The 15,920-nt window shown below is 35.3% G+C and overlaps 1 protein-coding gene across 5 annotated transcripts in view; it reads right to left on the reverse strand.

The window, feature by feature from the left end:
• CLOCK (clock circadian regulator) overlaps positions 1-15,920 on the reverse strand; it is a 145,475-nt gene that overhangs the window by 56,336 nt on the left and 73,219 nt on the right. For 4 of the 5 annotated variants that reach the window (XM_039249027.1, XM_039249028.1, XM_039249025.1 and 1 more), the window contains exons 5-7: positions 15,060-15,119; positions 10,437-10,585; positions 7,524-7,615 (exon numbers count right to left, since the gene is read on the reverse strand). In XM_039249027.1, coding sequence (XP_039104958.1) covers positions 7,524-7,615; positions 10,437-10,585; positions 15,060-15,119 — 301 coding nt within the window. Of the gene's footprint in view, positions 1-7,523; positions 7,616-10,436; positions 10,586-15,059; positions 15,120-15,920 lie in introns of those variants that run through there. The other variant, XM_039249029.1, reaches the window with a different exon arrangement.

A 15,920-nucleotide genomic window follows, 5' to 3' on the forward strand; every position in this document is an offset into this window, starting at 1 on the left:
GCAAAAGCAATGAGGAAAACCCACCTGTTTTCTGTTGAGCCAGACATTAAAGAGATTGGGGGGGGGAGAAAAAAAAAGGAAAGAAATGCCATTCTTCCCACGAATCTTTCTTGATTTGGAAAACAGGTACTTTTCATAAAAATGTTATTTATGTTCACTCGCTATGGCTTTAGTAGTTGTACTTTTAGTGGCTTAAGAGTTTTTAAGTATCTGTTTAAAATTTGAATAGGGTAAATTAAACATAAACCCGCATGAACAAAAGCTGTCAGGGGGTCTCCATATGTTGAAGAGTGCAAAGGCTACCCGAGATTAAAAGGTTTGAGAACTGCTACTACAGAAATGCAATCAGCAACTCTGCCCCAGGGGCCGAATCCCAACCATCCTGGTTTTGTGAGGTTTCGCTGGCACACAGCTGTTTGCTTACAGACTGTGCAGGAGCTAAATCCGACCCGTTTTTAGAAACGGTTTTGTTAGTAAAATTTTATTGAAACGAAGTCCTACGCCATTGGTTTCCACGGCTACTTTCTGGCCAGGAGGACAGAGTTGAATAGTTGTCACAGGGACAGTATGACCCGAAAAGCCTAAAATAGTCACCATCTGGCCATTTACAGAAAAAGATGACGGTGGCGGCAACGATGATCAGTCTTAACCGGCCATCTCCCAGGCGTCAGGCCCTGTGCTAGCAGCACTTTACGTGGACGACTTCAATCTTCCCAGCTAACTCCAGAGAGGCCACCCCGCCACACCCCACTGCACAGAGGGAAGTTTAAAACTCAGTTTCAAGGGCTTTCAGGACACAAGGCTTTACCAGTAGAGCAGGCAATATTCAAAACCAGGTGTGACTCAAGGATCAACCATCTGACTGAATCAAGAAAAAGAAACATGGTCACTTTTCAAAAGACCCCCGGGGGGGGGGGGGGGGGGGGAAGCACTGAGTGTTATGTAGAAACTAATTTGACAATAAACTATTTGTAAAAAAAAAAAAAAAAACCTAATTTAAAAAAAAAAAAATAAAATAAAATAAAAGACTCATTTTAGACCTAAAGACATCTGCAGATTAAAAGTGAGGTGATGGGAGAAATATTTATCATGTAAAAGGATGTCAAAGGAAAGCCAGAGTAAAAAGAGAAGCAAACCAAGAAATACTCTCTTAACTATAAAGAACGAACTGAGGGTTGCTAGAAGGGAGGTGGGCAGGGGGTATGATTTAAACACATGATGGGTATTAAGGAGGGCACTTGTGATGAGCACTGGGTGTTGCATGTAAGTGATCAATCACTAAAGTTCTATACCTGAAGTTAATATTGCACCATATGTTAACTAGCTAAAATTTAAATAAAAACAGAGAAAGAAAGAGAGAGAGAGAGAGAGAGAAGAAGGAGAGGAAGGAAGAAAGCCAGGAAGAAAGCCCAGGAAGGAAGGAGGGAAAGAAAGCCAGAGTAGCAATACTTATAATGGGACAAAACTGACTATAAAACAAAGCCTGTAAGAAGCAGCAAAGAAGGGCACTATATAATTTAAAGAAAAAAAAAAAAGGGATAATCCAACAAGATATAACAACTGTAAATATTTATGCCCCCAAATACATAAAACAGTTAAGAACAAACATGAAGGAACTAATCGATAATAATACAGTAATAGTAGGGGACTTTAACACCCCACTTATATCAGAAGGAAACAATAGCTTTGAATAAAAATTGGACCAGATGAATTTAATAGACATATTCAGAACATTCCATCCTAAAGTAGCAGAACGCACATTCTATTTAAGTGCACACAGAACATTCTCCAGAACAGATCACATATTAAGTCACAAAACATGCCTTAACAAATTCAAAAAGACTTAAGTCATACATACCATGCAACTTTTTTGACCACAACTCTATAAAACTAGAAGTCAACCACAAGAAAAAATCTGGAAAGACCACAAGCACATGGAAGTTAAATAACATGCTACTAAACACTAAATGGTCCAATTAGGAAATAAAAGGAATAAAAAGGAAATGGAAAAAAATGAAAATGAAATGAAAACCTTCAGGACGCAGTAAAAGCAGTTCTAAGAGGGAAGTTTATAGCAATATAGGCTTACTTCAAGAAGCAAGAAAAATCTCAGATAAACAACCTAAAATTATACCTAAGGAGCTAGAACAAGAACAGCAAACAAACCCAAAACCAGCAAAAAGAAGGAAATAAAGATTAGAGCAGAAATAAATGATATATAAACTAAAACAAAACAAAACAAAAAAACGATCAATGAAACCAGAGCTGGTTCTTGGGAAAAAACCAATAAAACTGATAAGCCAAGAAGCAGACTTATCAAGAAAAAAGAGGGTCTAAATAGATAAATGACAGAGGAGAATTAACAACAAACACCATAGAAATGCAATTGTTTATTGATTATTAAATTGGTTATTAAAAACTATATGCCAACCAATTGGACAACAAAGAAGAAGTGGATAAAATACAGTCTACCAAATAGAAAAACAGAGCCTACCAAAACTGAAAGAAGAAAACAGAAATTTGAACAGCAAAGAAATGGAATCAGTAATCAAAAAACTCCCAACAAACAAAGATGTCTTCATAGGCAAATTCTACCAAACATTTAAAGAAGAGTTAATACCTATTCTTCTCAAACTATTCCAAAGAATAGAAGAGGAAAGAAAATCTCCGAATTCATTCTATGAGGCCAGCATTACCTGATACCAAAACCAGATAAAGACACCACACACACGCACACGCACACACACACACACACACACACAAAAGAATTATAGGCTATATCTCTGATGAACTTAGATGCAAAAATCGCCAAAAAGATATAAGCAAACAAAATCCAACAAAACATTAAAAAAATCATTCACCATGATCAAGTGGGATTTATTCCTGGATTGCAAGAGTGGGTCAATATTTGCAAATCAATCAATATGACACATATCAATAAGAGAAAGGATAACCATATGATCATTTCAGTAACTGCAGAAAAAGCATTTGACAAAACACAATATCCATTCATGATAAAAACCCTCAACAAAGTGGTTTTAGAGGCAACATACCTCAACATAATAAAGGCCACATATGAAAAACCCACAGCTAATATCATTCTTAATGGGGAAAAAGTTTTCCCCTAATCTCAGCAACCACACAAAGCTATCCATTCTCATCACTTTTATTCAACACCATACTAGAATTCCTAGCTCCAGCAATCAGACAAAAGAAATATAAGGCATCCAAATCTATAAGGAACATTTAAAACTTTCACTATTTTCATGTGATGTGATACTATATATAGAAAACCCAAAAGATTCCACCAAAAAACTGCTAGAACTGATAAATGAATTCAGTAAAGTCACAGGATATAAAATCAATCTACAGAAATCTGTTGCATTTCTATATATCAATAATGAATAGCAGAAAGAGAAATTAAGAAAACCATCCCATTTACAACTGCAGAAAAAATAATAAGATACTTAGGAATAAACCTAATAACCAAAGAAGTGAAAGACCTATGCTCTGAACATTATAAACCACTGATGAAAGAAATTAAAGATGACACACAAAAAAAATCAGAAAGACATTCCATGCTGATGGACTGGAAGAACAAATACTGTTAAATTGTCAATACTATCCAAAGCAATCTACACATTTGATAGCAATCCCTATGAAAATACCAACAGTATTTTTTTTTTTTTACAGAACAAACAATCCTAAAATTTGTATGGAACCACAACAGACCCTGAATAGCCAAAGAATCTTGAAAAAGAAAGGAAAGCTGAAGGCATAACAATTCCAGACTTCAAGTTCTACTACAAAGATGAAGTAATCAAAACAGTATGGTACTGGCACAAAAACAGACACATAGATCAATAGAACAGAACAGAAAACCTAGAAATAAACCCACAATTATATGGTCAATCTTCTACAAGGCAGAAAAGAATATCCAGTGGAAAAAAGATAACAAATGCTGTTGGGAAAACTGGATAGCTGAAGAATATAACTGGACCACTTTCTTACATCATACACAGAAATAAATTCAAAATGGATTAAAGACCTAAATGGGAGACTTCAAACTATAAAAATCCTAGAAGAGAACACATGTAATAACTTCTCTGACATCAGCTGTAGCAACCTTTTCTAGACAGGTCCCCTGAGGCAAGGGAAACAAAAGCAAAAATAAACTATTGGGACTACATCAAAACAAAAAGCTTCTGCACAATAAAGGAAACAATCAACAAAACTAAAAAGCAACCTATGGAATGGGAGAAGGTATTTACAAATGACATATCTGATAAAGGGTTAGTAGCCAAAATCTAAAGAACTGAGAGAACTTAACACCCAAAATCTAAATAATCCAATTTAAAAAGGGGCAGAAGACATTCCTCCAAAGAAGACATACAGATAGCCAAGACACATGAAAAGATGCTCATCATCACTTATCATGAGGGAAATGCAAATCAAAATGAGATATTACCTCACACCTGTTAGAATGGCTAAAATCAACAACACAAGAAACAACCAGTGATGGCAAGGATGTGGAGAAAGAAGAACACTCTTGTGCTGTTGGTGGGAATAAAAACTAGTGCAGCCACTCTGGAGAACGGTACATAGGTTCCTCAAAAAGGTAAAAAGAGGGGCGCCTGGGTGGCTTCAGTTGATTAAGCGTCCAACTTCGGCTCAGATCATGATCTCATGGTTTGTGGGTTCGAGCCCCGTGTCGGCCTCTGTGCTGGCAGCTAGCTCAGAGCCTGGAGCCTGTTTCAGATTCTGTGCCTCCCTTTCTCTCTGACCCTCCCCTGCTCAAATAAATAAAAAAAACATTTAAAGGAAAAAAAAGGTAAAAAGAGAACTATCCCAGGATCCAGTAGTCACAATGAGTATTTACCAAAAGAATACAAAAGCATGAATTCAAAGAGAGACTTGTTTCCCAATGTTTATAGCAGCATTAGTTACAATGACCAAGATATGAAAGCAGCTCTAATGTCCATCAACTTATTTTTAAATATCAGCACTCTTGCTTCTTTCTTCCTTTCTTTCAATAGTTATCTACATAGGTGCTATATGTGTCTTGGCAAATAATAACAAAAAAAAAATCTTTGCAGTGTAAGAAAATTTGGAGACAGTGTTGTTCTATTTAGACTATTAGTAAATTTATCTTCATTAAGGTATTAAGAAATGAGTGAAGGTATTATACCAATTTATGAATTTGTAAGGAAATTTTCATAGCAATCAAGCAAAGTAAATGTTGATGATTAACACAGATCTTATTAAACCACTGCACTGACAATATAATCATAAAATAAAAATTAAAGAGTAATTAAATGAATTAAATCCTTTCTGTTTAGACATTAGCTTGCATGTACTCTTTCATAAACATATTACTTTTACCTAAGCAAGATAACTGTGGACATTATCAATGAGTGTAGTGATGAGTGGATGATCAGAAGATTATTGCAGACCACTTTTTTATGAACTTAAAATATAATAATATTGTTACAGAAGAACATTTATCTTTTAGAAGGGGAAAAAACCTTAAAATGAGAAACTATTATTTGGTCTGTAATTTAAGTGTCCAGTAATTCAAAGAGCTACTTGGTGGTTTTCAAGCTAAAAGGCCTGTTTTTCGGCTAGCTTTCAATGAAAGAAGTTTCATGAATGGCACTGTGCACAGAGGCTAAGGCCAGGGAGGTGAAAGGCTGCAGTGAACCCTAGCTGGACTACTTACTAACTGTGTTACTTTGAGTAAGCTTCATAATCCCTTTGTTCCTTGATTTCCTTACCTGGAAGTAAGAAAGGCATAAATAGATGCTACTTCATAAGATTATTTTGAGGCTTCACAGACTTAATATGTGAAAAGTGCTCATTATTTTTCAGATTTTAAGCACAGCTACAATTATATATAATAAACTTACAGTCCAATAAACTTTCATATGGTAATATTTCTGAATGTATACATACTTAATAAATCCAGCAATTAACTTTTCCATCTAAAGTATGAAAAGAAAAATAACTCACTGATTTGCAAAACACTTTGTTGCTTCAGATTTCAGTCAATATACAAAGACAGTTGAAATACAGTCATTACATACACATATATGCCACAGATAAATGCTTAAGGTCTAAAACAATAGATCCAAACAAATAGGGTAAGAGATGTAAATTATTTAACAACCTCCACATCCCTACCTCAACTGCCTTCCTTGGTTCTTTCTAGGTCTACTTTGTTATATATTTATTTTTCTTGTCCTTAAATGTTACTGTCAAAGTATACCACCTCTGTTTCCTATTATAAGTTTGTATGGAAATTTGATATTGAACTCTGTGTACTTTGTGTGCAAAGATAATACCTAGATTATTCTACACAGGAAACAGAAAAGTAGAGAAGTAAAATTGATAGATATGAGTGACTCAAAATATTTGTGGATTTTAGAAACAATTACATGAGGTATTGGAGGGTTTTCAATTATAAGCAAATATGTTCTGAATTGTTTTCAAAAAATAATTTTGTTACAGAAGAACATTCACTTATTTCCTTTTAAAAGTTTCTACTTGAGGGGCGCCTGGGTGGCTCAGTCAGTTAAGGAACCGACTTCGGCTCAAGTCATGATCTCAGAGTCTGAGTTTGAGCCCCGCATCAAGCTCTGTGCTGACAGCTCAGAGCCTGGAGCCTGCTTCGGATTCTGTGTCTCCTCTCTCTGCCCCTCTCCAGTTCACACACTTTCTCTCTCTCTCAAAATTAAATAAACATTAAAAAAATTTTTTATTTAAAAAAAGTATGAAAAGAAAAATAACTCACTGATTTGCAAAATATTTTGTTGCTTCAGATTTCAGTCAATATACAAAGACAGTTGAAATACAGTCATTACATACACATTTATGCCACAGATAAATGCTTAAGGTCTAAAACAACAGACATAATTTTTTTTAAATGTTTCTACTTGAATTAAGAAGAGTTGCCTTTCAATGTATATTTCAGTGTTTTAATGTTTTTAAAATCATTTATTATCATTTTATATTGTATTTAGGTGAATTTTAATTTGTTTTAAAAAAAGCCTTTGTCCAGTAGTATACATTTCATAATAATATTTAAAGATTGCATTTTAAATTAATCTCTATACCTAACATGGGCTCAAACTCATGACCCTGAGATCAAGAGTCACACGCTCTACCAACTGAGCCAGTCAGATGCCCATCATAATAGTATTTAGCATGTGATGAATAATCTACATTTTCTTCATTTGAATGTTGTTAGTGTGGTCTCAGGTAAAGAACTTGATAGTGACAGGTTTCTGACTTATCAAGCCTATCAAAAATCATGTAATATTAATAATATGAAAATTTAACATTACCACATACTACTATTTATTTATACTTACATCAATTAATTTTAATTGAAGATATAATTAATTGATTTGTAATGAATTAAGACTTCTAAATATTAAATTAATATTGTTAAAATATACTAAAATTTGTCATCTCTATGATTTCTGAGGAAAATAAAACTTTTCAAAAAGTAAATCTAGACATACCTCTAACATTAATTGTGTAAATTCTTCATTACTAAGGAATGTAGGTTTCCAGTCCTGACGAATTTCACTGGCATCTGACTGTGCAGTGATTTCTGTAAAGATTATTTGACACATTAGTGGCATACTCCAAACACGGGGTAGGGCTAAAGGGTGGTACAAAAGTCCAACAAGCTGCCTTCTCTCTGGCTATTTAAAAAATGAGAACCACGGGCAATAACATTTATTGGTCTAGGTAGGTATCAGGAAGCCCAGGTTTGGATATGATGAACTACATGGGCTAATGTGGCAAGTTAGCTCCTTGAATTTGGTTTTCTGGGAATACCAGTCTCTGGCTTTTCTCTGGGAGCTCTGACCTGTATTGCTGAAGGCCTGAGACTGCTTCCTGCTTGACATAATGACTAAATATGAACCAGAACAAGCAGATTAGGATCAAGCATTAGGAACAAATTCTTTTTCCTCATCCTCTCTTGACACTTAAATGATGGAACCTAGAGCAGTCGTAAGGACATGAGCCTGGAGGAAAGGAGCCAAGGAGGTCAGTCCATCATTCTGCTTTTGACTGAAATGACCGCAGGGTTGCCTACTGCCCAGCAGCAAGATTTCTCCCAATCGGAGGTGCTCTAGTCTTAATAATCAAGGAGACGAAATTAAGATTTGGGCAAAAACTTCAAAGTAATAATCCCAGAATGATTTTGCTTACTGTCCTCTTCTGTTTTCAAACTGGTCAAATTTGGAGATCCCTGGCTTGGGCACACACTGTAACAAAATTCTTATAGTTTATTTTGCAACATTTTTCTAATAGATTTATTTATGAGAAAGCTATTCATAAATGATGAAACCTCAACTATTTAGGCAATAAATACTTTTCCATTTTTAAATGCAGACATCTTAAACTAAAATAAAAATCTATGTCACAGATTTTACGCTACGAAACATATTCTACTTTGCAGTGAAAAGTAGGGACTAGATTGTTTTGGTTTTGTATTATCAGATATATAAATCAAACATATTAAATTGACACCCAACTTATGGCATACTGGAAATACCTTTACTACTAATATGAAGAGTAACTAAGAAGTCTAGCTACTAATTATGTGGAATACAGTCATGCTTTTCACATTCACACCAATTATATATATCCAAAAAAAGGATTTAAATCCAAAAGCAAATCCCACCTAGTTAAACACAGGCTTATTTTAGAGTATTAATAACAAGTATATAAGAATTCCCTTTTAATTTAAGGTAAATTTCACTTTTCTGAGAATTACATACCCAATTTTGAAAAAAAAAAAAGATCTACTTTAATGCCAGTATTAGTCTTCAATTATCAGGGGCAAACCCATGCATATTGTTTCATTTCATTCAGCACACTGAGTGTGCTAACAAGAGACACCAAGGTTAGTGAGAATACTAACTGCAGAGGTAAAATGTAATAAAAATGAAGACAAACAATTATGACACATTTACAGAAGAATCAACAGAATTTGGCAACTGTGATGTAGTACTAAGGAAGATGAAAAAAATCCAAAAGTCTTTTCAGGCTTGAGTCCTGGGGCCTGAAAGGGTGGTGGTGTAAAAATGTAAAAATGGAAGTTGAGAGAAAGAGGTGACTTGACAAAATGAAAATGAATTCAGTTTCAGATGCACTGAGGTTGAGGACATGCAAAAGAAAGATCTAAAAGTTATCTGGATACAAAAGACTGAAAAGTTTGCATCTAAAAATACAGATATGGTAGTTTAATAAAGAGGCAATAGTTGAAACTAGAGAATGAGATAACCAAGGGAATGAGTGTAGAGAAAGCAAGAGCACAAAAGATGAGACATTTAGAGGGCAAAAAAGAAAGTTTCAGTTAGGAAGTGGGAGTGCATGAAGAAGTGCAGTGTAACACACGCTGAGAAAAAAGAAAACCAGTGGAGGATGGATTAAAATTTCCAGTGCATTAGGTATAAGAAAAAGCAACTGCTATTATTTGATTGGCAGTAAAAGGGTTGGGACTAACAGCATTTGTGACATTAACAAAAATAATTTCAAAGAGTGGTGAAGCATAAAAACTAGCTCGGTAATGCATGACTAAGTGAGCTGGGAGGAGTGAATAAAGGTACCAGTTACAAATTCTCCTTTTGAGAAGTTGTGTGATTTCATTTCCAGCTGGAAAAGGAAATGTTCCTTTACAAGTTTTTTATCTATTATCTCTGTTACCAAAATACTTAACGTTCTACAATTTTTCCTTTTCGTGACTCATTTACATTCAAAGTGATTTTCTTCAATTAACAAATAATCACTTTATTTTATAAAGAGTGTTTATTTACTAGACATACACTAAAATCATCTTTTAAAATGGCATACAAGGCCCAAATGATGTGGCTCTTGCCTTTCTTTCAAATACACCCATAATTTTCCAACTCAACTATGCTCCAATTACACTGAACTCTCTCCCTTTTGTACACACTATTTCCTATTGCCTCCGGGTGAAATGCTATTCTCCTAACTTAACCCAAAAGGAAGACTCAGTTGAAAAAATCAACTATTTTTAAGCCTTTCCTGACACACTTTCTTCCTGTGTTCTCATGTTTATGGTTTACAAACACTACTCACATTTAAAATATCTACACTGTAAATTAGCTATTCACATGTTTGTCTTCCTTGGCTTAAGTTTAATTGAGGGCCAGGACTGCTACTCTGTAGCCCAAGAATCTATATATAATAGGCACTATATAAAGGTTTGTTGAATGAAATAAAGAACATTAACAGGAAACCTTTAAAAGGGCAATTGATTTCTTTCTCTTAAAAAAAAAAGGTGTGGAAGTATCTAATTTTAAGAATCACTGTCAAGATTCTACTACATTATGCTTTAAGGGAGAGTCTGTTATTTAAAAAAAAAAAAATTCCACCTTATAAAGTTAAAATTTTACCTTTATGTTTTCGTAAAAAATCAATGCTCTTCTGCAAAACAGTAGATTTGTCCATTTTCCTAGCATTACCAGGAAGCATGGATCCCAGTTCTTTAATGAGAACATTAAATTGATCTCTACGTTTCTTTTCAGATTTGTTTCTAGATACTCTGATGGAAGAAAAAAAAGCAATTTTCAAACAATTAATTTGATTACACACATAATTTAATACAATGGTCACTTTGGACACAACTACACATCATGTACTCTGTCAATATAGGTAGTAGTATTCATCCACAAGTTACCAACAATGTACAGTTAATTTGGGCAATAATTTTCTTCTCAGTTTACCAGTAAAGAAACTTACATATTAAGCATTTACATATATGTTCTTAGGAAAATGCCAATAAAACAAACTTCATTCAAATCTCAGGTTTTATTTAATATTTACCAAGAATTTATATTTTCCTTAATAGGTTATTATGAATATTATGGAGATACATTTGTGAAAGTGCATGTATGTACATATAATTATTCAAAATTAATAAGCAGGAGAAAGTTATCCATCTCCTGTAAGTTTTAAATAACAAACAAATCTAAAAATGAAAATCTCTCTACCCTCAGGCTTATGATAGAGGCTTCCCCTTTATTTGTTTTTTTTTTTAATTTTTTTTTTAATATTTTTATTTTTATTTTTAGGAGAGAGAGAGAGACAGTGTGAGCAGGGGAGGATCAGAGAGACAGGGAGTCACAGACTGAAACAGGCTCCAGGCTCTGAGCTGGCAGTCAGCACAGAGCCCGATGCGGGGCTCGAACCCACAGACCACAAGATCATGACCTAAGTGAAAGTCGGACGCTCAACCGACTAAGCCACCCAGGCGCCCCCCCTTTATTTGTTATCCCAGCCTCCAGCAAAAGCTATAACCAATTATCTATGTATCTCTCTCTCCATTAGGCTGTGTACTTCTTGACAACAAAGCCCCAATTTTTTAATCTAAGCACTTAAATATAACAACAAACAGTAAGCACTCAAAATATGCATGCCAAAAGAATAATTAGTACTATTATATGTGCAACAGTTAACCAGTAAATAAATACTAAGTGGCACCATGACCTTCAGACAAGTAAATACAATTATTTATAAAGCAATTAACCATTCTATAATACTCTGTCTGCTTTGTGAAGTTGGTTTTTTGTTTTTTGTTTTTTTTATGTAGGCATCACGCCCAGTGCAGAGCCCAGCGTGGGGCCTAAACTCACAACCCTGAGATCAAGAATCAGATACCTAACTGACTGAACCACGCAGGTGCCTCTGAAGTCAGATTTTTGAATTCAGTAGTGGGAAAAAAATATAATGGTTCAAATCTCTTAAGAAACATAACAGATATTAAATGGATTCCATCAAACAGTGAGTGCTTGCTATAGTAACAGAGACTATGCCAATAAAAGGTAAGGACAGTGGGAAAAGACAAGCTCTTTCAAGAAGTTCACCCGATTCCTATGGAAGTTCAGAGTTCTGAACTGGTGTACCAAAATGAGTCACAGAGCCTGAGTGAGAAAAGGGTGATAATGGGGTATATGTATGCAGGGTGTTGTAGGTGTAGGAAACCTGTCCAGGAATGAGCACCTATCACAAATAGTTCAACTTGGCTAATATGGCCAATGGATGGGCTTTCTGTGCCCAAGTATACTAGAGTTGGGGAGGTGGGTGGGGGATAAATAAACACTGGAAAAAATCATAAAGTTTTTATGTTACATAGAAGGATTTTAATTTAATCCTGAAAGCCATGAGAAGGCACTGAAAGGTTTTAAAGCAAAAGAATGATGTGAACAGAACTGCTTATTAGTAAGACCATTCTGGCATCACAGCGATGAAAAGATCAAGGCTTGGTGAAACAAATTCATTTAGCCAATACTCTTGAAAACCTACTGTATGGCAAACAAGCCTGGATGTCAGATGACCGTTTAGGAGACAAGTGCAACATCCTAACCTATAAACCACAGTAGTGGCAGTGTTAACAGAGTAGTGTGGGTTTGGGGTTAAGAGGCAGATCTATCAATTCCAGGTAAGTCAGATCTGGTTTGCAGTAGGAAGGCAACAGGGAAATAGAGGATTCCCAATTGACTGATAATGCTGTTTATTAATGCGAGATATAACACATGATACTGGTGCTGGTACACAGATGGTTTGGAGAGAACTTAGAGATGATGAAGCTCCCTGTTTCGCATTTTAGAAAACATATACACAAGACTTAGATATGCAGATCTAGTTATATTTCTCTAGAAAAGAGTAAGAAATAAGCATCTGAGAGTTAGCATATATGAAGTATCTGAACACATGGATGGGGATAAAAATAAAAGCCAATATTCACTGGATACTTATGTGCCAGGCACTACTGTGTAAGCACTTAGGAAATCTCATTAATTCCTATGAGGAAGACTTTATTACTTAACAACTTTTCATTTTACAGGTGACAACTGAGGTATAAGGAAGAACATGCTCAGGGTCATAAAACAACCAGAAAGTAGTAATTCAAATCACCCAATATGACTCCAGGGGAAGAAAATATACAGAAATCAAATATTGCCAACTCTACCACTGGATCATAACCACTAATGCAAACTTTACTTCATTATTACATTTAGGCTGGAAGTTCTCAGCCTTTGTGATGACCTCACTGATTAAAGGCCACAGGGGTTTCATTTTGGAGGTAGGTATAAAACTCCCTTTGTTCTTGGTTCAACACTAAGGTACTTTAACTCATCATTGTTTCACTCAGAGTTCACTGTGGTCCTACTTAATTCTGACAATACTGTGAGATTCTTTCTCTTCCTCCAGTGTCTTCCAGAGCCACAGTATTTTTGGTTCCCTAAAAACATGATCAAACCTTCAGAGTCTTCAAAAACAGACTATCCTTCACTTACCCTATCTATCTATAAACTTGGCCTTTAGCACTGTCCATGTCAATTCCTTAGAAGTCTGCTTTTTTTGTTCTAGGCAAGACCAATTATTCCTATGTCATTAGAGATTTTACCTCTACCCTGAAGTATTTTATAAGAACTTTCCTCCACCAGAGGTTGAGGGATAAGGGATGTCCTATATATATTTAGCTTCAAATCCAGGTCTTTTTATTTCCTTGAATACACTGTATAGTTGTCATCAAAATCTTCTTCTTAGATTTTAATCATTCAATAGAATATTCCACAATTTGCCTGGTTATTGTGAATATTTTTCTTTTTTTTTAAATTTTTTTTAATGTTTTTATTTATTTCTAGGAAAGAGAGAGAGAGAGAGACAGCGTGAGCATGGGAGGGTCAGAGAGAGAGGGAGATAAAGACTCTGAAACAGGCTCCAGGCTCTGAGCTGGCAGTCAGCACAGAGCCCGATGCGGGGCTCGAACCCACGAACCGCGAGATCATGACCTAAGCGAAAGTCGGACGCTTAACCGACTAAGCCACCCAGGTGCCCCAATTGTGAATATTTTTCTAACCCACTGCCTTTTTCTTTTCTTTTTGCTAAATATAGACATTTAGGAACTATTATTACTTATTACATGTTTATCTTTTGTATCTGTGTATAATACTACAACCTCTACCCTTGTCTAAGCACCCATGTAATTCAACACAACTGGAAAATAAACCACAGAAAGTGTTTACCACTCACTCTCAGTGACTACAAATTGCTATAATCCTACCTGGATTCTCCCCCTCCTAATACTATAACTGTCAAGCCTCCTGTTTAAGGTAGAAGCCCACATCAACACCATCATGGCTCTAGAGCTCACTCCCTCACCTCCACTGTCCACCTTCCCTTCTATCGGAGAATGAAGGCATGTGGAGGACACCGGAGCCTACCCTGAAAGAATTCCCAATTGCCAAAGCTGAAACAATCTGAGCAACAAGATAAAATAGCACTGGAGCGGGGCGCCTGGGTGGCTTAGTCGGTAAAGCGTCTGACTTTCGCTTAGGTCACGATCTCGCGGTTCATGGGTTCGAGCCCTGCGTCGGGCTCTGTGCTGACTGCCAGCTCGGAGCCCGGAGCTTATTTCAGAGTCTGTATCTCCCTCTCTCTCTGACCCTCCCCTGCTCACGCTGTCTCTCTCTCTCTCTCCTAGAAATAAATAAAAATATTAAAAAAAAAAAATAGCACTGGAGTATAACCTAAAGTATAAAATAAATATAGATGAGTCCATACAGACACAAGTAAATGGTAAAGAACAATTTTTTTACAGAGGTATTTCAAATATATGTAGATATCCCCTTCTATGGGAGGTGGAGCTTAATTCCCCCCATTCCTACTCTGAAGGCAGGCTACGCTTAATAACTTGCTACCAAAGAATAGAGCAAGTTAAGGGGAAGACAGTAACTACAAATCCAGGCAAATCCTACCTTAGCTAAATGATGAAGGTTAACATCCTTAGTGACGTCTTATGGATATTACATACTCCTAATACGATGTGATGAAACATGCACTTTTACAGGGCAATCTTACTTAATTTATAAACTGCATACTGATATTCTAAGCTTTTACATGTTGCCAATATATGTAAGTTCTTAAGACAGACAGCTTTTGGAAATCACTCTTTACTTTTATATTTACTTATTATTCATTTATTTACTATTTTGCATCTTAAGATGAACTACCTTTTTGCTTTGTCCTTGTCATCTTCTTCCACCAACCCATCAAATATACTACCATCTTCTCTAAAAGAAAAAAGAAAGTCGACAGAGAAAATAAGAGCAAACTCATTAAGCAACAGCAATACCAAAATGACATCTGAATCAAATCAGTTACACCCTAGGATTTTTGTAGAATGAATAGTGCAAATTCAACTAAATGCTAACCTGTTTTCTAATAAATATTAGAAAATTAAAGTTTATCTGTATTTAGCTACATTTTTTAAAAATTTATCACAAATGTGAATTTTAAAACTACTTACTTAGCTTACTGTACATACAACATGCAAAATCAGAATTTAATCTAACCAGAGGTTAATACCTTGTTTCAAACTGTTAGTAATCAGTGAAAACCACAGAAAGTCATTGTAGTTGCCATGATATACAATTATTTTATTTGAGATTATTTTTAATAGCATAGTTTAAAAAACTTATTTTGAGACATCATGTTAATAAAACCACAAATTGCTCATGAGCATCACAACATGTAGCATTTAACTTACATTAATACATTTCATTCATTACGGATTTATTTGACAAATACTTATTAGTACTCATGTGCCAGCATCTGTTCTGAACACGAATACAGAGCAGTTAATCAGACACAGAGGTCCCTGCTCTCATACGGCTTATTTTCTATGAGAACAAATCAACAAGGGAATATATGATGACAAGTTTTCTTTCTTTTTTTAAGAGATGACTTTTTAGTTACTGTTGTGTTACTTTAGTCTGAGTGGTTGGGGAAGGACTTGCTGAGGTGGGGACATTTAAGCTGAGTTCTAAGTGACAAGAAGGAGTTGGTTATGGGAAGACCTAGGGAAACAACAT

The sequence above is a fragment of the Hyaena hyaena genome, unplaced genomic scaffold, assembly GCF_003009895.1.
Source record: "Hyaena hyaena isolate Hyena2069 unplaced genomic scaffold, ASM300989v1 scaffold_329, whole genome shotgun sequence".
In the NCBI taxonomy this organism is placed as follows: domain Eukaryota; kingdom Metazoa; phylum Chordata; class Mammalia; order Carnivora; family Hyaenidae; genus Hyaena; species Hyaena hyaena.